We start from the raw sequence: 18,733 nt of genomic DNA on the forward strand, positions 1-18,733 counted from the left end.
TTCGAAATATTTTCAATTCGGTAATGATAACTTTTCTGTTGACAAGTTTACCGGAAATTATTTACAAGATAGAAAGCTTAAGTTAAAAAATATGGGGAAGTGTTGGGAGTTTGATACTAATTTATTAGAGAGTGAATTAAGTTTTTTTGCATTTAGGCAATTTGTAAAACATTCATTTGGAGGTACTGATTTTGATGTAATACGTTCATTTATTCGTTATTCTAAAAACAAGAATCTATAACTTATTGCATGTTGTTTTTTTTTAATTTTAATTTCTGCTAATTTTATTAAAATGATAAATTGTGTTACAATCAGGCTATATAAATTCTGGTGTACTTATTCTATGAAGAGTTTTGTTATCATTAACATGTAATAGTTTTAATTTTGTGACTTCCCATGTTATAATTATTGTGAATAATCTTCATAGTTTACCCAATAATCTAACAGTCTTATATTAATATTATAAAAACAATTAATTATGTCAAATAAATAATGTGCTCTAGTTTTAACTGGTTTTTATTTCTAATAACTATTTATTCATCATTCCATTTTTGCTAAACCGGCTGTTAATATCACTATACAATTATCCTTCATCAAATGTAAAAAAAAAGACAATCGAACTTGCAACGAATCTGTGATTGTGATTTGGGATATTATAATAATATATTTTTTTTATTTATTGTGTTTGTTTAAAACAGGTTTTAACATCTAGGTAATTAACCTATGTGTAGATGTAAAATATTTAAGGTAACAGAAAGTGTGAAATTGTATTCAATTAAAGATAATAACAGGAATTCACTTTCGAAAATGTCTACACATGTTGTTACATATGCTACATTTGCAACATGCTGGTATAGGCGTGCGCACGGGGCGAGCTGGTCGTGCCTGGGCTCGACCGGAAATTTTATAGGGTTCCAATTTTTTTTTTGTATAGTTAAATTTGCGTATACATTTTACTAAAATCTATATTGTATAATAATATGTTCGTGAAGATCATAAGCATTTTATTTGTTGTGACTTGTGATAGTGTAATAAAACTAAAAATATTTACCGGCTACCACTAATAATAAAACCAGATATTAATACTAATAATAATGAATCCATCCATTCATGGCTCGATTGGATAAAATCAAACAATTACCCAAACTCATTTAATGGATTTTACACCGTACTAAAATTATTTACTGTAATACCAGTTACAAGTTGTTCCTGCGAAAGAGTATTTTCAAAATTAACAATAGTAAAAAATAAATTGAGGAGTACTATGCTCCAAGACCGGCTAAATGATTTATTATTAATGTTTACTGAATCAGAACTAACATCTAGTGTCGACATTGACATGGTGATTGACGAATTCAAAGCTATGGAAAATAGAAGAATTTATTTATAATTCTTCATTTATTATAATATAATAATACATCAGTAAATATTTTTATATGTATAATGTATTAATATACGTACATATCATTTTTAATTATTAATTGGTTTAATAATTAACATTTTCTTTCATTTTGGGTAATGTTTTATTTTTTTTTATTTTTTAACATATTTCTATTTATGTTGTATGATTTTAAAGGATTGAAAATTTTGTATTTAACTTCAATAACATGCGTCTAGAAATAAAAATATGTTGTATGTACATTTACCAGTTTTTAATTTACAGTTAGAACGTATGTTTACTATTAAAATAAATGTAGGGGCACTGTCCAAGTATTGGGGCACTAATATTGTTCAAAGCTCGACCGGAAATTGAAGTCTGCGCACGCCTATGCACGCTGGTACATAGGTTGCTTTGCACAGACAGTAAAACATTATTTACACTAGTGCTAAAACACATTGAACTGCCTTATACCGTATAAAAACTCAACAACAACTGTCTACGACGTGACGGCATGACAAAGGTCGTCGACCGCTGCACCGCATTTGCTCGCGATAATCGGCGTTTCCCTTCTTCCCGTGCCCTCCACTCTGAGTTTTATCATGTTCCGCTATTATGTGGTATAACCTAAAAATACTGATGTGTAGTTTTTGGAAATTTCATGCTTATGGGCTGGGCAACACACACTTTTCCTTCGTGTCCAAAACGTACAATTCAAAATTGCACTTTTCTTTTCTCTGTTCTCGTGTTTTTCGCGCTGCCATTACATAATATAATAAACAGTTTATCTAAAACGCCGACTTGTTGTAGTTCTTATTTCCACCGTGACAATATCTTATTGCAAGTTGGCTTTTTGGTAAAACTAAAAAAATAAAATACAATTTTTTTCTTATAAATACCACTTAATACTGCAAAAAACACAACTCCTGTGTGACTTCCAGAAAACTAGTTTTGTCATATTATTCCGGTAATATTAAATTATTTTTAGTTTAAACGAAGTCATGTCGTTCTCTTGGCCTCTGGTGTTGCTAATTGTACTAACAGTGGGTTTTTTGCAATACGGCGATTCGTGTGTACGTAGATCATATGCAAAAAGAAAAACCAGAGGACACTATAAACAATTGCTCGATATAGATACGGGATACTCTCACGATGAATTGAAAAAGAACTATAATAAAATGAACTGGTCTTTTTCATGGTTAGCGGTGGAACCGAGTGATGTTACAGAAGTGTACAAAAGACTCTTGTGTAGTTATGTGTTGCATTGTGGTCATTATATGAATTTGATCAAACCACTGTTGACCGAAGAAGGTAAGGACGCGTTACAAGGTTTTATTAACGACAAGAAAGAATGCGTGTTTTCATTCGAAGAAGAGGTGATCGACATGTTAAACATTTTATATAATTTCGGTTATATCGATTCTATCGATCCGTTATGGTCTGTGTTCATGTATTCGAGAATTTTGGGCTCACAAGACATAAAGGATATATTAAACGACGAAGATACACGAATCCGACTTTTGAGTGATCACAAAAAAGTTTCCATCCAACTTGCAAAATTCACTGGACAACAATGCCAGTTTGGAGATGATAATAACAAGTATACCATTCCCAGCTAATTCCCAGCAAGAGTGTGCTATTCCAATAATATCGCACGAGACAATCAATGCCTCTGTGGTCAAACTCAAGCAGACAATCAAAGATAGATTATATAATTTAACTCAATGTATGAATATCGTAGATTGTACATCGTACTTCAGATTTGACCATTTGCTTTTGACATCTAAAATAAAATACTCTGTTTTGAGACAATTATTGAACGACTTTGCAGAAATTACCGACCAATTGGAACAAGAAAGTATATACCGTCTAATAAATGATAAATGCTCTAAAGAGCTTGACTTTAAATCTTTTGGGGCACTGACCAACGACGTTGCGGAATGCCAAGGTATTTTAATGAACGTTATAAGATATGTTATACATTACACCTCGTGGAAACACATTTTAGAAATTGCATTACGCTTAAAATCTGGAATATGGCCAGTGCCTGCCATCGATCAGATAAAGAAGTCTAGCGAGAAGATGAAAAACTATTTTGATGAAATTATAAAGATTTTTAATTTGGAAAAAGATAATGAATTAGAATTTATTGCCAAACTCTTTTCTGAATCATTTGTATCCAAGTTAGCCGATGTAAGAAAAAACATAGAGCTTGAAAATACCGTTTTGAAACAACTAAAAGAAATTAATTCGAAATATTTTCAACTCGGCAATGATAACTTTTCTGTTGACAAGTTTACCGGAAATTATTTACAAGATAGAAAGCTTAAGTTAAGAGCTATGGGTAAGTGTTGTGAGTTTGATATTTATTTATTAGAGAGTGAATTAAGTTTTTTTGCATTTAGGCAATTTGTAAAACATTCATTTGGAGGTACTGATTTTGATGTAATACGTTCATTTATTCGTTATTCTAAAAACAAGAATCTATAATTTATTGCATGTTGTTTTTTTTTTTAATTTTAATTTCTGCTAATTTTATTAAAATATTAAATTGTGTTAAAATCAGGCTATATAAATTCTGGTCTACTTATTCTATAAAGAGTTTTATTATCATAAACATGTAATTATTTTATTTTTATGACTTCCCATGTTATAATTATTGTGAATAAGCTTCATAGTTTAACCAATAGTCTATCAGTCTTATATTAATATTATAAAAACAATTAATTATGTCAAATAAATAATATGCTACAATTTCGACTGGTTTTTATTTCTAATAACTATTTATTCATCATTCCATTTTTACTAAATCAGCTCTTAATATTGTTGTAATACTATACATATATATAGTATCAGAGTGCGAGTAGTAGTAGTAGATGATAATCAAGTATTCAACACAAATAAAGTTATTACAATAATAGATATATTATACATAGAATATATACAACACAGTGAAACAATATGACACTAGTAATATGTATAAACTGAATAGAAATACTGAGCCCTGAGCCCTTAGATCAAATGCTATTTATATTAACCTACAAGGTTGCACGCGTCTACACATACACGTGTGCTTACAAAAACAACTTTGTTTTTCTATAACATTTCCTGGTTAACAACTACGTATTTTTATTATACAGATAAACAACATATTTATATATTGTGAAATACTTCTTGATATATAGAATATTAATTATTATTCCAACAAATATCACTATAAAATTATCCTCGATCAAATATGAAAGTACAAGACAATCGAATTCGCAACGAATTTGTGATTGTGATTTGGGATATTGTAATAATAATTTTTTTTTTATTTATTGAGTTTGCTTAAAACAGGTTCCAACATCTAGGTAATTAACCTATGTGTAGGATACATTGTATTCATAGAAAAAATAAAGTAATTCATTATAACTAAGAACTAATAAAATGTTCGAACATCAAAAAGTGTTGTTCTAAGTCCATTTTACATTAATTTGTACAGTTTAATACAATTCAAACATGATATTTTTTTATGTGCATTATTTTCTTCAAGAGCATATTTTATTGTATTTGGAATGTCATGCTGATTTCTCGCAAATGAGTATACCAGGAAATCTATTGTTGTATGATTATTGCTCAGGTTGAGTTTACAAATTTAGCAGAATGGTTTTGGTTCCCTGTTTAAGAGAAATTAATGTGTGAGCTGGGAATGGCCTATTTTAACTCTGCCGATTTGGCCGTGCCAGTTGAATTCAGATGGATATCGGTAAGGTACAATGTGTTATCTGTGTTCTCTCTTAGTTTATTGTCTTATCTTTCACTTGACAAAGGAAAATTGGGACATTATAATACTTTGTCTGGAAAAAACTTTAGAAACATTAGTGGTATAGTATGGTTAAAACTAAAATATTTTTGTTTTATTTTTTTATTTCTACGCCTGACGGTGATTTACAAGAAATGTACATAAGTGTTAGGTAGGTATATGAAACATAACTGGTGTTAACCCAAATACAGTACTAAATAGAAAAAAAATAACAAAACTAAAATTATACAAATGATAATGTAAAAATATAGTTCAAATGGATCGGTATTTTGTTTTTTTATTGAAATATTATTTCTTCATAATCCATAAAGTAATAGCATTAAATACCGGACAATTTTACCAAGATTGTAGTTTAGTACCACAGATGCAAACAAATATCTATCAACTTTTTTTTTAGTTAAAATACAATATATTTTATTATTTATTATTATTATGGAGTTATTAATATCTGAAGCTTAAAAACTAAGTATTTTATGGAATACATTTTAGATGAAGTATAGTACCTACAAAGGAACAATTTTTTTCGTTAAGTTAAGTTAGTTAACTTAATAAGTATGTAAAATATTTAGGGTAACAGAAAATGTCAAATTGTATTCAATTGAAGATTATAACAGGAATTCACTTTCGAAAATGTCTACCGAACCGATTTCAAATACTTTTGTTTTTGTTAAAAATTTTACATCTTCTTTAGGAGGGCTAAAAGACCAATTTTTAAGTTTTTCTCTAAGCGTTTATATTTTTACTTTTTTATAGTTTTTTTTTTGATAAATATAAATAATTTTTTTAATGGCTAAATTAAAAAAACACGCATTTAGTCCCCATAGAGAGTCTTTTAGATCTAAATGCTTGACAAAATTACACCTACATAAGATGGTCGGATTTAAATTTTGGTAAACATTTTTAAGCTTAATAGCATCTTTTCAAGGTCGTTATATTTCAATTAGAATTGTGTTTAAATCCTCCTTTAAATTTCTCAAATTTTCAGTATTCACTTCGTTGTCTTTTTCAAAGTAAACTAAAAAGTAGATTTTTAAATAACTAACCAAAAATCTACTTGCGCAATAACCTGGGGGAAAAGGCATTGGCCTTTTGGCTCATTGGAGCTCAAATATTTATACAGAATTGAAATTCAACACAATTTTGCTTTTAGGTCTCAGTTGGTGTTTCATGCGCTACCAAAATGTCTTTAAAACTGGCCAAACAATATTGTTAAGCGCGCTTGTTGACATTATCGGCAGAAAATGGTCCGATGAGATTGGCCGACTTTAGGAACATGATGAGCCATTCTGTAGACAACGAACAGGAAAAAAAAGTACTCCAGAATATGTCGGGCGGACAAAATTACATAAATGTAGAAACCCTTCAAATTACCCTGGAAAACGTCCACTATAAATTTAACCAAACTAATCTTCGGGCTTTTGATGTCAATAAATATTTAAAAACCACATTAGAAGGTAATTTGGAGGGAGTTATGTACATCAAAATTAATTAATAATTTACTGTTGATTCACTGTTGAATTCAAAACGCACGTCATCGTATCGTTGTTTATTGTAGAAAACCAAAAAAAACCCGATTTGTCCATGAACTGTTTTCAACTTTTAAATTTGAATTAATTGGTGTAACTATAGAATTGTATAATATGTTTTTTTTAAGATTTATTTTTTATATTATATTCTACTATTATATTTTAATATTATTACTCTACCGCACAGCGCACTCCAGCTTCCATCGTACCCCTTAACCATTAGTAACTTGAAAGGTAATTGAAAGGTTATCGACTAGTTAAAATTTTCGGTAAATTATTCCTAATGAAACGGCTATGTTAATTTTTTTTTGAAAATGTAACAAAAAGAATAAAATAAATTATTTAAAAAAGTAATATAGTTAAGTGCAATAAAAAACGTGGTGCTTATAGCGCAAATGTGTATAAATTAATTTCAACAAATAAAATCTTAAATATATTTACTAGAACAAAAGTTATTTCTTTTGTCGAATCGTTGTGGACAGTGGAACACCTTGTATAATTACTATATTGATAAAAATAAACATTATTCAATATCCCACAACTGTGTCTCCCTCTAGTATTTAGATATATTTTATTTTCGAACTTTGCGATATCAAAATTGAGATCACATTGTATGAAAACAATATGAAAACAAAAAATTCGATTATTAATTAAACCCAGTGAGATATTGACTGGTTCGTGATAAAAGAATCACCCTGTATAGCAAATCAAAGTTTACGATTGAAAAACAGGTACATTTTTTCGGGGTTTATCGGTTTTTAGGATAAAAGAGTCGACTTATTTTACTTTTGACCTACCGATAAATAATTATCTCCATACGATTTCGGATCTATACAAGTGTCGGACAAAAAATTGTATTTTACCTACAGATACTTTTTATCATTATTAAAACGATAGTTTCTTAGTTCTTGTTATCGTATCGAGGCAAAAAAAACTCCATGTGTTAAAGAGCATATGTATAAAAAATGTATAAATTATTATTTAAGTTAGATTCACACCACGAAGAAAAACGGTAAACACCCATCAAACATACATTTATAAATATATAATGTCTATCGATAAATTGTCATACGCTACCTTCTATGCAAATTCACAAAAATTCACATAGGCTGGCCTGGCAAATTTTTCTGCATGATACGTCATGACGATCGATGTGTAAAACCAATAACTAAAAAGCACGTAAGCTTAAACTCTGCGTTAAAATGCAGTACACCGTTTAGTAAGCTGCACTATCAAACTCCAAAAGTTGTAAATATACTATGACGATCGGAAAATGTGAAATTTTCAAATACTTATATTTAAAAAAACGTATTAGCGATACAAATTTCTATTTTCCATTTATATCTTAAATATATTTAAGGGGACGTTCTGGATAAAATGCTAAATTCGATTTGATAGTTGATAATTATTTTTCATAATGCGTAGTGTTGGAATAAAAGCATCATTCGAATAAAATGGTATTTGAGCAAAAGTCATTTGAATAAATTGTGGAAAAAAATACTCGATTAAGAATTTGTATAACTCTAGTTGAAATAGATATATATTTTTAAAATTTTTATAATAGCCTTAACTTTATTCATAAGGATTTTATATTTCTTTATTTGACATTCCCTAAAGCCGTGTTTTCCTCTCGTCATTTTTTAATGAACGATTTTTCTTTAAACAATAATGATAGTAAGAATAATTATGATTCAAGCGTAGTTAAATTTTAGAGCTCGAAATTGAGTAGTCAAAAGATTTTGCTGAGTTGCTTCTTGTATTTTAAATCTAATGAAATCTAAAACGTTGAATAATTTGTTTATTTGTTTGACTAGAAATTTTTAGCTTCGATGCAAATCGGATAAGTTCCTTATCGCGGGTTGGCGTGGGGGGGGGGGGGGAGACCTAGCCGAGAAAAAATGTAACGCGTTATGAAAACTATATGTGGTACGGTCGAGCGTGATCGGTTCCCAAGAGTGAGTGGACCGGGTTCAAATCCGGCTCCCCTCTCAACGCTTTTTGCATTTTTTTACAAATTTTTTTTCAACTTTTATGATAATTTATATTGCAAGAAGTCTAAAAACTTATAAAATATTTATATTTTATTACTACAAAATACATTTTTACCCTTAAAAGTACTTGATAACCTATATTACATTCGGTTTTTCGTCATTTATTATACTTGGCAGGAGATTTTAATATTAATTTTCAAAAACAAGAAACCACTCACTCCTGGGAACCGATCACGCTCGACCGCAACACATATAGTTCTCATAACGAAACCTATAAGAAACCTGCATACGAAAAGGACTTCGTTACAAACATATTAAACGGAAAACAAATTCGGCATTACAGTTTTTTTTTAATTGCCGGAAAACTGTGTTATCGCAGATTGCGTATATTTTAACAAACACACCTAAAATCTTAAAAAAAATGTTATCAAATCATTAAAACAATTTTATGTATATCTATGCAGAATGATACTATTAAGTTTTGTGCTCAAGTACCACTTTTTAAGAACAAAACCGTGTCCTGTTCGTGGTGGAAAATTGTATAGATGTTTTTGTTTTCATGAACACTATAGCTCGGTGTGGACACGAAATTGTGTTTAAATATTAATTGTTAAATGTAATTAAATATTAATGTGTTAAGAAATAAAAACAAGTTATATTAATAACTTGTTTATATTATACCAATGTCATCATCCCGTAAATATTTTAAAAGTTCATTGATTCATATACATTTCTTTTTTGTAACGTTGGTCTTACCCAAAAACGTCTTTTTTTTAATTTTTTTATTATTTTGAACATTTAAATAAATATATCCAGCACCCAATATTAGTATACCTTCCTCGTCTTCGATATCTCTTGTCAGTTTCTACATTAATATTTTAATTATTAAAAAAATGTAATTCTTAAAACAAAAACGATCTTTTCAGAATGGATAGATGAAAAAAAACCCAACACAAACATAGTATTTTAATTTTTGTTCATGATTTGTTAAGGTTTTTTGTCAATTCAGTGTGGACAAATGTTTTTTTACAGTTCTGTTTTTTATAAACAGAAAAAAGTTGAGTTTTTGTTTTGTTTTTTTAAAACCTCTGTGTGGACCCGGCTTACGATTTAATTTTAATTTAAATGTTACAAACTCATTGTTTCTTTAGAAAATAACAAGAAATTAATATACAGGGGGGGGCATTAAAACGGGCGATTTTCCAATGTATTTAAATGGGAAAACCCGTTTCACTACCACACCCTTTACATTTTAAGGATCTATGAAAAGGTTTTTTTAGTTGCGTTTTGTTTTCTACATTGTCAATCTAGTAAAATAGATGTATATCAGAACTTTGAAATAATATAATCTATGATGTATAAATAGTTTGTGTGAGATTGCTCTAATGGAAGTATATAATACATAAATATTGAATTTATCGAGAATAAGCGATTATAATTTAAACTATGGAGTACAAACGGCTGAAACTTGAATCGTCCACCATTCCAACTAAATTTAACAAGACATTGTATATGTGTTATTTGGTCCACTTCGTTTTTGCAAAAAAAAAAAACAGTACAGTGGGGTCGGGGCTAAGTGGCGACGGGGAGGTCACAGGTTTACAGGAATTTTTTAAAAAAACGCTTCGATGCAAATCGGTAGTTAGTATTTTTAAGCCAGTACAGTCCAAACCAAGCACAGTATAAAACAGCAAAGTTAGAAAGTATTAAATTGAGGTTCTGTATTTACAAATAAGCATCAAAGCGTTTATTTGAAAGTCATTTTATTCAATTTTGTCACTTTTATTTATAATAATTCCTGTAGACCTGTGACCTTTCCGTCCCCTCGTTGCTTTGATTCCATTATGCCTATACTCTACTGTACTAGTCCTCTTGTATAAAATCACTTTCAAATTAACGCTTTGGTGCTTATTTGTAAATACAGAAACTCAATTTAATACTTTCTAACTTTGCTGGTTTATACTGTGCTTGGTTTGGACTGTACTGGCTTGAAAATACTAACTACCGATTTGTATCGAAGCGTTTTTTCGAAAGTGATTTTATCACTTTCAGATTTAAAAATTCCTGTAAACCTTTGACCTCCCCGTCGCCACTATACCCCGACCCAACTATGCTCTGTCCCCACTATGCCCCGATCCCACTGTACTGGTTTTTTAAAATATTTTTAAATAATACAAGTAAATGAAGGTAATATTTTATTAAATTTAATTAATTTGTTAATTATCTCGTGCCTAACGCTGATCTGCGTAAAGTTTCTTACAGCTGAAACACATTTTAACATTTTTATTTTATAACAATTTTTAATTGAAAAAAAAAAGAAAAACACTTTCTCTGGACTATATTATTAATTGCAGTCAAATTTTATACGTTGCTTTTAGGATAAAAAAATGTATTGTTGAAAAGCGCAATTTTATGTTTTTTTTTCAATAATTGTTAACGTACCTGTTTCATAAACTTTTTAAATTAAAAATAATGTTAAAAACAGTACGGCTTGTTGAAAATTCTTTGAAGTTATGATAGGAGCGTAAGCGTGGTTAGGTTATGTTGGTTTAGACGTCTTTTATTTTTTTCTAAATAAAAAGCTACACAAAAAAAAAAATTATAATAATAATAACAATTATCTTATTTCTACTGGAGCATCAGAAAATTATATGACCATAGTAATACGTTATATGTTGAAATACATCCGACTATACATCTACTAATTTTCTCAATTGTAATAATACACTACAATCAGACGTAGTACAAGATGACAACTTGACTGCAATACAATAACTGCAATGATTTTTTTTTTTTTTTAGATTTTAAAAGTATTCAATTTACGTGTTTATAGACACCGTCATACGATGAAATTCAATGGCTTGGGTCTTTTATGTATGTTGCTAGTTAGCTCTTTGAATGTCGTTTCGGGACATGAATGTCTTAGTTTAGAACCTGTGAAAGATTTCGATATGAAAAAAGTAAGTTGAAGTAACGCGTTTGATACTTGATAGGATATAAAATAATAAAATAAAACAATTAACTACGGTGTGGTAATCAACCATAATAGTTATCATTGGTTAAGCATCTACTAGCTTTACTGTATTTATAATTAATGTAGCTACCTTTTTTTTAACTTAAGCCTATAATTTATTGTTACATAAAAATATATATAGGAAACTAATGTGGGTCATTTATAATATATAATTGTTCATTTCACTTCTTACTCATCCCCACCGTTAGAAGTTTCTGTTTTATCGGAATTTTTACCAACCGACTTAGCGACCCCAAAACTATAAATACAATTTGACAAATGTATGTAAATCGGCTAGTTCCGCCAGAACTTTGAAACGCCTCAAATATTAAATCATAAAGTTCAGTAAAATTGAACTTTATGATAAATAAAAATAAATAAACTTGGTACAAGTATGACTGACTTGTGTTTAGGAAAATAATAATTGGGAGATGTAGGAGGGGTGGTATATCAGCTACTTTTCGAGGTCAGGGCGGAAAAGAGTCGACATACAAAATGTTCGGAAACTAAATCTTTAGTTACTGTATAAATATTTGTTTATAGACCTAGCTGACATTTCCTAAAAACAACAACAAAATAACTTTCTTAGAAATATTGTTTTAACTAACTCCTGCGTGTACTCGTTCTAACCCGTCGCTTTTTCTATAGTTTTTAGGGCCATGGTACGTCGTAAAAACGACGTTATACGTTACTCGATGTTTGGTGTATGATATTTACACACAGAAAATCGATGATATGGCAGATCACGAAGCTAAATCCGATTACAAATTCATGTTTGGAGCATTGGAAGCCAATACAAATTCACCATCACAATTGACTTTTACCGATCTTAGAATTGATTACTCAAGTTCGTGCGATGATTTGACAGTTTTCTTTTAATATTTTTGTGAATTCTTTCATTGTGCTACACCCGATAAATCAACAATTCCTTTTTGTTTAAAGCTGAATGATTTTTAGCGTTTCATTAAATTTACCTACCGACAGTATAAACCACTTCACAGTGTATAGATACCCAATTGGAAAATTGTATAATATACTTGTTTGCAGATCCTGCAAACAAGAAACCGTCTATGGTTGTGTTCAACACTAACTATGAATCCTATGCGGGTATATACGTATGCGCAAAAAGACGAAATGGCCATGGCTTCACACATTATATAGCCTTTATGTCCAGATCAGTGACGTTAGACAAAGAAATCATAAATGAAGTAAATACAAAATAACAATCGCTTCGGATTTTTGATATTTATAGTTTTGGAATAAAAAGAAAAATTAATTAATTGAATCTGATTTATGCAGTTAAATAAATTCATTGGTTTTTTTTTTATTTACAGTTGTTTTCAAGTGTATTTAATGGTCATATAACACCAGAAGATCTTAAATTCATAAACGTTGACCACGCGGACTGCAACTATGAGAATAGTAATGATCAGAAAGTCATTAACGAAGATGGGGTAGTTTACATATCTATCAAATGGCTACCATTTGTTGTACCTGCACCTTAAGGATATGTTAAAATGTATTAAATACGAATGAATTCTAAATATTTTTAGTACGACGACGTACAGCCAACCCATTACAATTATATTGTTGAATGCAATCTATAAAAACATTTTATAATAAACCCTTTTACCATTAATAAATACTTTTTAATTCAAAATCAGGGATAAAATCCTTATTAAAAAAAAAATGTTAAATTCTTAGGCCTTTTTGTTTAATTGGAAATCTTTAGCTTAGTGTAAATGTATTTAATGTGCTTTTAAATAAAATTAAACTCTACCAGATTATATTCAAGTAAAAAAGTTATAAAAAATTGGAAATTTATTTATTTATCTACAAAAAAATTCATTACCTCCATATTGCTTATGTTCCTTTACACTGTTAATATTATTGTCAGCTTCGTAGAGTGTCGTTATTGATAAATCTGCAGGTATGGTTACTGAAATTTAACAACAAGCAAAATGTTTATAATATACAGTCATTTGTAATATTTGAATATATATTATTTAGTAATAAGTGAATAGTAATTGTAACGTGTCCGTTTGGCTAGGCCAGGCCGAAACGACAGTCGATAGGGTTAAATTAGTGGACCCGAAGACGGGACGGATGTCAATGAGCAGTTGAATAATCTTTGAAAATTATTTATTAAGTTATTACTGTTGGGATAGGAGAGAAAGTGCGGTTAGCATAAGTTGGTTTAAACGTCCTTTTATTATTTTAATTTTTTTTAAGAGCCATACGTTCAAAAAATGAATAACAATTTTTTTATTCTTATTGAAGAATCAGAAAATAAAGTGACCACATTATCATATTGTATAGTGAAACACATCCGACATTACATCTACTAATTTTCTCCATCACACCCAAAACTATATCAATACATATTATACAGTCGTGGTATTCGAACAGCAGTAGAAATTCGAAATTGGTTATTAGAATATACTACAATATTAAAAATAATACCCCGAAGCTTATACAAATTAACTGGTTAATCAACTAACATAGTAAAATGTTCTTAAAAATTCTTTATACTTCGATATTGCCTATACAAAACTCCTTAAAACCATTATTATTTTTTGCAAAATGTTAAATTGCCAGAAATACTACGCTTTGTCAAAAAAATAATTGGAAATAGGTAACACCTTTTGGAAAAAGTTTTTTTTTTAACGTATTATTTCCAAAAATGTCTTCTTTTAACCAAATAATATATCAATTTAACTTAATTATTTTTATAATACTATTACTTACCTCTTCATATGACAAAGGCTTATGTATAGTATATACTGACTTCATCATTTTGCTCGTTTAATTAAATGAAAATGCCTTTTAAACTGCTAAACCGATTTCTTCTTGTAGCATCTCCATAAATCAAAAATCGTACCCGCAAGGTACTCAATTGGACCAACAATTTTAAAGCCACTTTCCCACTTAAACCCTTCAAAATCGAGAAAAACAAAAAAACAATGTACATATTTTCAACATAAAACTACGGCACTCCATAACTATTTTAAATTTTTTCCAATTGATCCTAATTTGTATGGAATATTTTTTGAACATAGTACTTGTACTACCGATAAATACTGACAAACCAACAAAATAACATAAACTCTTTCCCCCAGAAGGCGTAGACATTTTTTCTTCGTATCACTTTTTCGAGCAAAGTGTTTAGGATTGAGGTCTGAACATTTTACCGAATGTAGATCTATTATGGAACTACAACATATACAATTTTCTCGAAAATCCGTAGTCAAACTGTTTTTTTTTTTATTAAGGACCCCTCCACAAAAAAAAGGGGGGGGGAAATTACACTTTGACCGTCGTCAATTTCCAGGTTGCTATGTGTCAGTGAATCAAAATAGATTGGTATTATGATAGGTATATGTTTACAAATTTTAGCTTAATTAACTTTTACTTATACCATCGATAATGTTTGAGAACAATTTCCTAAACGTAATACATAATTAACAGTTAACGAGAACCTGAAATATAATAGTTGTACGCACGATGAATTCAAATTTATTTTCATGCTTGTTATTAAAACTATGTACGTTAATTTTTTTATCTTATTCGTTTTATTCGACCAAGTTCGGTTTGGAACTATGCCGTAACTGTGTGGTCAAACAGTGATCAATATTAGTCGTGTATTATTTCAAGTAGTTCAAATGATAAAAGGACACTTAGTGTAAAGTGGAAATTCATCAACAGCCGACTACAGCATAATATTAACGGTCATATTTTTTTAACAAGAAATTGTTCAAACAAATTGTTTATTATAAAAAGCAGGAAGGCAGGGCGTCGTAGACCTAACTAACATAAAGATGGAAAGCTATAAAAATAGTCGAGTATAAATTAATTTACAAAAGTCATATTTGTATACCCTACAGCAAAGTACAATTAATACAAATTGAGGGACAGAGCTGTAATTCCTTACTTATTTACGATAACATCATACCAATAAAATAATTTCATTACGTAATACATAATACTATATCATAGTATCGGTGAAAAGTTAACAACAAATTTAAATCCGGAAGGAGCTAAGGCCCCTTAGGTTGTTGATATGGAGGATATTGTTGCGGCGGTTGTTGGTACAGAGGATATTGTTGGGGCGGCTGTTGGTATGTTGGAAATTGTTGGGGCGGCTGTACTTGTGGCTGTGGATATTGTTGGGGCGGCTGTATTTGCGGCGGAGGAAAGGAGGAGGACAATGTTGTTGTAGGGGATATTGTTGCGGCGGCTGTTGATACGTAGGATATATTTGTTGCGGTTGAAGGTACGGAGGGTATTGCTGTGGCTGTTGGTAGGATTGAGCGTACTGTTGCGGAGGTTGACACGCAGGATATTTTTGTTGCTGTTGAAATTGCGGATACGGCTGTTGTTGTTGTTGTTGATGATGATATACTGGCGGCACTGGTTGTTGGTACTGAGCGTTCCCCTGTGGCCGATAAACTTGTGGGCTTTGCGGTTGTTGTTGTCGTACCAGAGTCTGAGGAATTTCTTGTTGTTGCTGTGGCTGTGGCGGCTGCTGCTGCTGCTGCTGCTGTACATGGCGTTCCGGTACAGTTTTTTTATTTCTTTTTCTATTTTTTTTCGCTAACTTCTCTTGTTCGTCATCGGAATACTCAACGTACTCTGGCGGCGGTTCATTGTTATCCTTCCAGGAGGCATCGCTACCTTTATGTTGCATCACTTTCGAAATGAATACGTAAGATGTATAATCGGTTTGAGGTGCACAATAAACCGTTTCCTTGACGTTGACGTTGAATTTTTGTACATGGTCAGAACCATTGAAACGTACAGTGTAATATGGCTTGTTGACTGGCCCGACCACTTCAAATATTTTTCCTAAGGCGCGCTTCCCACGGTCGACAAACAAAACGGAGTCAATGTCGAGTGGCGGAACGTTAATGAACGCTTCCACAACAACTGAAACACACACATATTATATTATAGTTATAATTTTTTTTTTCTTTTAACAGCAAGGAAAATATTTTTAAAAAATCACCTAAAGAATCGACGATACTTTTAATGCTCCCAATAGGTTTGCACTGTTCTTCTTCGACAGAAATACATAAATCCTCAATGGGGGGCAGATCCGTTAAAGAAAGCTCTCCTTTAGTTTTTGGTATACCGCTATACGTGTCTTTAGACGACGCTATTGAAATTACACTGCCTTCGTTGTCTGAAGTTTCTTCACTACTGCTGCTATCTGAGCTATAAATATTAAAATATGTTTTTTTTTAACATAAAAAGTATTAAACAATGTTTGCTCATTTATGTACAGCAAACAACAGCTTTTTTGAAAAATTAAATTAGTATTTCATCAAACCATTATTTCAATTGACAATCAAACTAATATTATGGTACTTGGTTAATAAAAAAAAACGTGTTTGGAATTTTTACTAATTCGTTGTTTACTTTTACAAACGCAAAAACAATAATATTTAAAATAATAACGTTTTTATAAGTATAATTTGTTTACCTTAACAGTAAAAACAAAATACTTTTTTTTTTAAATGTTAAGTAAAATATACATTTTTACATAGTTATATTATAGTTTATTACGGTATAATCATTTTTAATCTATGTAAAATTTAAAAAGAAAATTGACAAACATTTTCGAAAAAGTATCGTAATACTATTATTAGTTTATTCGAGAAAAATATATTTACAAGAACTATTGGATACAACAAAATAATAATACTGTAGAAACATAAAAAAATACATGCTCGTGTAATATTATTGTAGATAGGACTTGAAATAATAAGAAACATATTTCCACAAGTGACTTGTCATTTTAATTTTACAAAAAGAATGGCTACATTTTAATGACATTTAAGTAGCTGTGCTATTAAACATTCATAAAAGTTGCAACACCTTATAACCATCCTGATGCTTTTTTATTTAAATGACCAACAGTGTACAAGCATGTGTAAAAACTTACATGATAGTTTCCCGTGGTTTCATTCGAACTTCAGTCAATATTATGTCAAGCGGATCCGGTTCGCCAACATCACCACCATCACAGTCGTCCACTGGAGGACTTTGGTCGGTGTTCTTAATTGCTGAAAACGAATCAGTACAAATTAATAAACAACATAAAAAAGTATACAGGTTGTTCCAATTTAAATTGTCAAGACAAAATACATAGGTATTAGGAAAAAAAATGTTACCGATTATTGGCTCTGGTTGATCCATTTTGTTGAAAAGGTAGCTATAACTAATTGGCCTTTAAAAAGGTAGTTATTACTAATCTAATATTAAAACATTTAATACTTATTATAAAAAAAATATTTAAATTTTAATTGTATGACAACATGTCGCGCACATGGTCATTCGACTAGTCTAGATAACAAATTTGATAACAGTATTATCACAGATTAGATAACCTGTGGTATTCTGCGGTATATTAAGGTATACCGTGGTAGCCACTGTAATTATCATGACCAAGATAAGACTTGTCAATAACAATATGATAAAAAAGATAACACATTTCGACGTTTGCTATCCGCCGTTTGCTTTTGGTAAACTTGAAACTGTGTTGACAATAATTTTAGCCCTTGTCATTGGCAAGTTGCCTGTTGCCAGTATGTTGCTTGGGACTTTGGTTTAAGAACTAAGAAGTTAATATTGTTTTTAAAGATCATGTTTATAAAATTTCCAGTTCCAGTTCTCGTCTACGCGATTTCTCCGTCCTTAATGTTTACCATAATGTCAGAAAATGGTAACATACTATTATTGTAATTGTCTTGATAAATAAAATAACTCTTGTTTACTTCAATTCATAAACAATTCATAATAATAATTTAATTTACAATGTCTCCTCCATATAATCAGTGATTATATGAAGTAGGGGGCAGCTAATATCCAGCCATTATAGGTAAGGTAGACAACAGACACACAGGACAATGAGCTGGGAGCATCGATACCGAGACAGTGGTCATACTGCCCTCTTCAGCCCGTGACCTAATTGATCTCAAGCCATTACTTAGTTAATTTGTGTTACTGACTTTATCTAAG

The 18,733-nt window shown here is 30.3% G+C and overlaps 1 protein-coding gene across 1 annotated transcript; it reads right to left on the reverse strand.

Annotated features, from left to right (window-relative positions):
* Window positions 1–15,114: 15,114 nt before the first annotated feature.
* LOC126847597 (H/ACA ribonucleoprotein complex non-core subunit NAF1-like) lies at window positions 15,115–18,041 on the reverse strand. Its single transcript, XM_050587905.1, has 5 exons — window positions 17,887–18,041; window positions 17,658–17,778; window positions 16,719–16,927; window positions 15,862–16,639; window positions 15,115–15,157 (listed from the first exon to the last, which is right to left on the reverse strand). Exons 1-5 carry the CDS (start codon window positions 17,909–17,911, stop codon window positions 15,115–15,117), a joined length of 1,176 nt encoding a protein of 391 aa, XP_050443862.1. The 5' UTR covers window positions 17,912–18,041.
* Window positions 18,042–18,733: the final 692 nt, after the last annotated feature.

The sequence above is a fragment of the Adelges cooleyi genome, unplaced genomic scaffold (assembly GCF_023614345.1).
Source record: "Adelges cooleyi isolate 19-005CV unplaced genomic scaffold, UGA_ACOO_1.1 ACOO_flye_CR_arks_rails_tigmint_CR_PRNA_11, whole genome shotgun sequence".
Taxonomy (NCBI): Eukaryota; Metazoa; Arthropoda; class Insecta; order Hemiptera; family Adelgidae; genus Adelges; species Adelges cooleyi.

Coding starts and splice junctions, on each gene's coding strand:
- LOC126847597 (XM_050587905.1), bottom strand. CDS start 17,911: ATGGATCAACCAGAGCCAATAATCG. Junction 17,779..17,886: donor TCAACCAGAGCCAATAATCG/GTAACATTTTTT, acceptor ATTCGTTTTCAG/CAATTAAGAACACCGACCAA. Junction 16,928..17,657: donor AAACCACGGGAAACTATCAT/GTAAGTTTTTAC, acceptor TAATATTTATAG/CTCAGATAGCAGCAGTAGTG.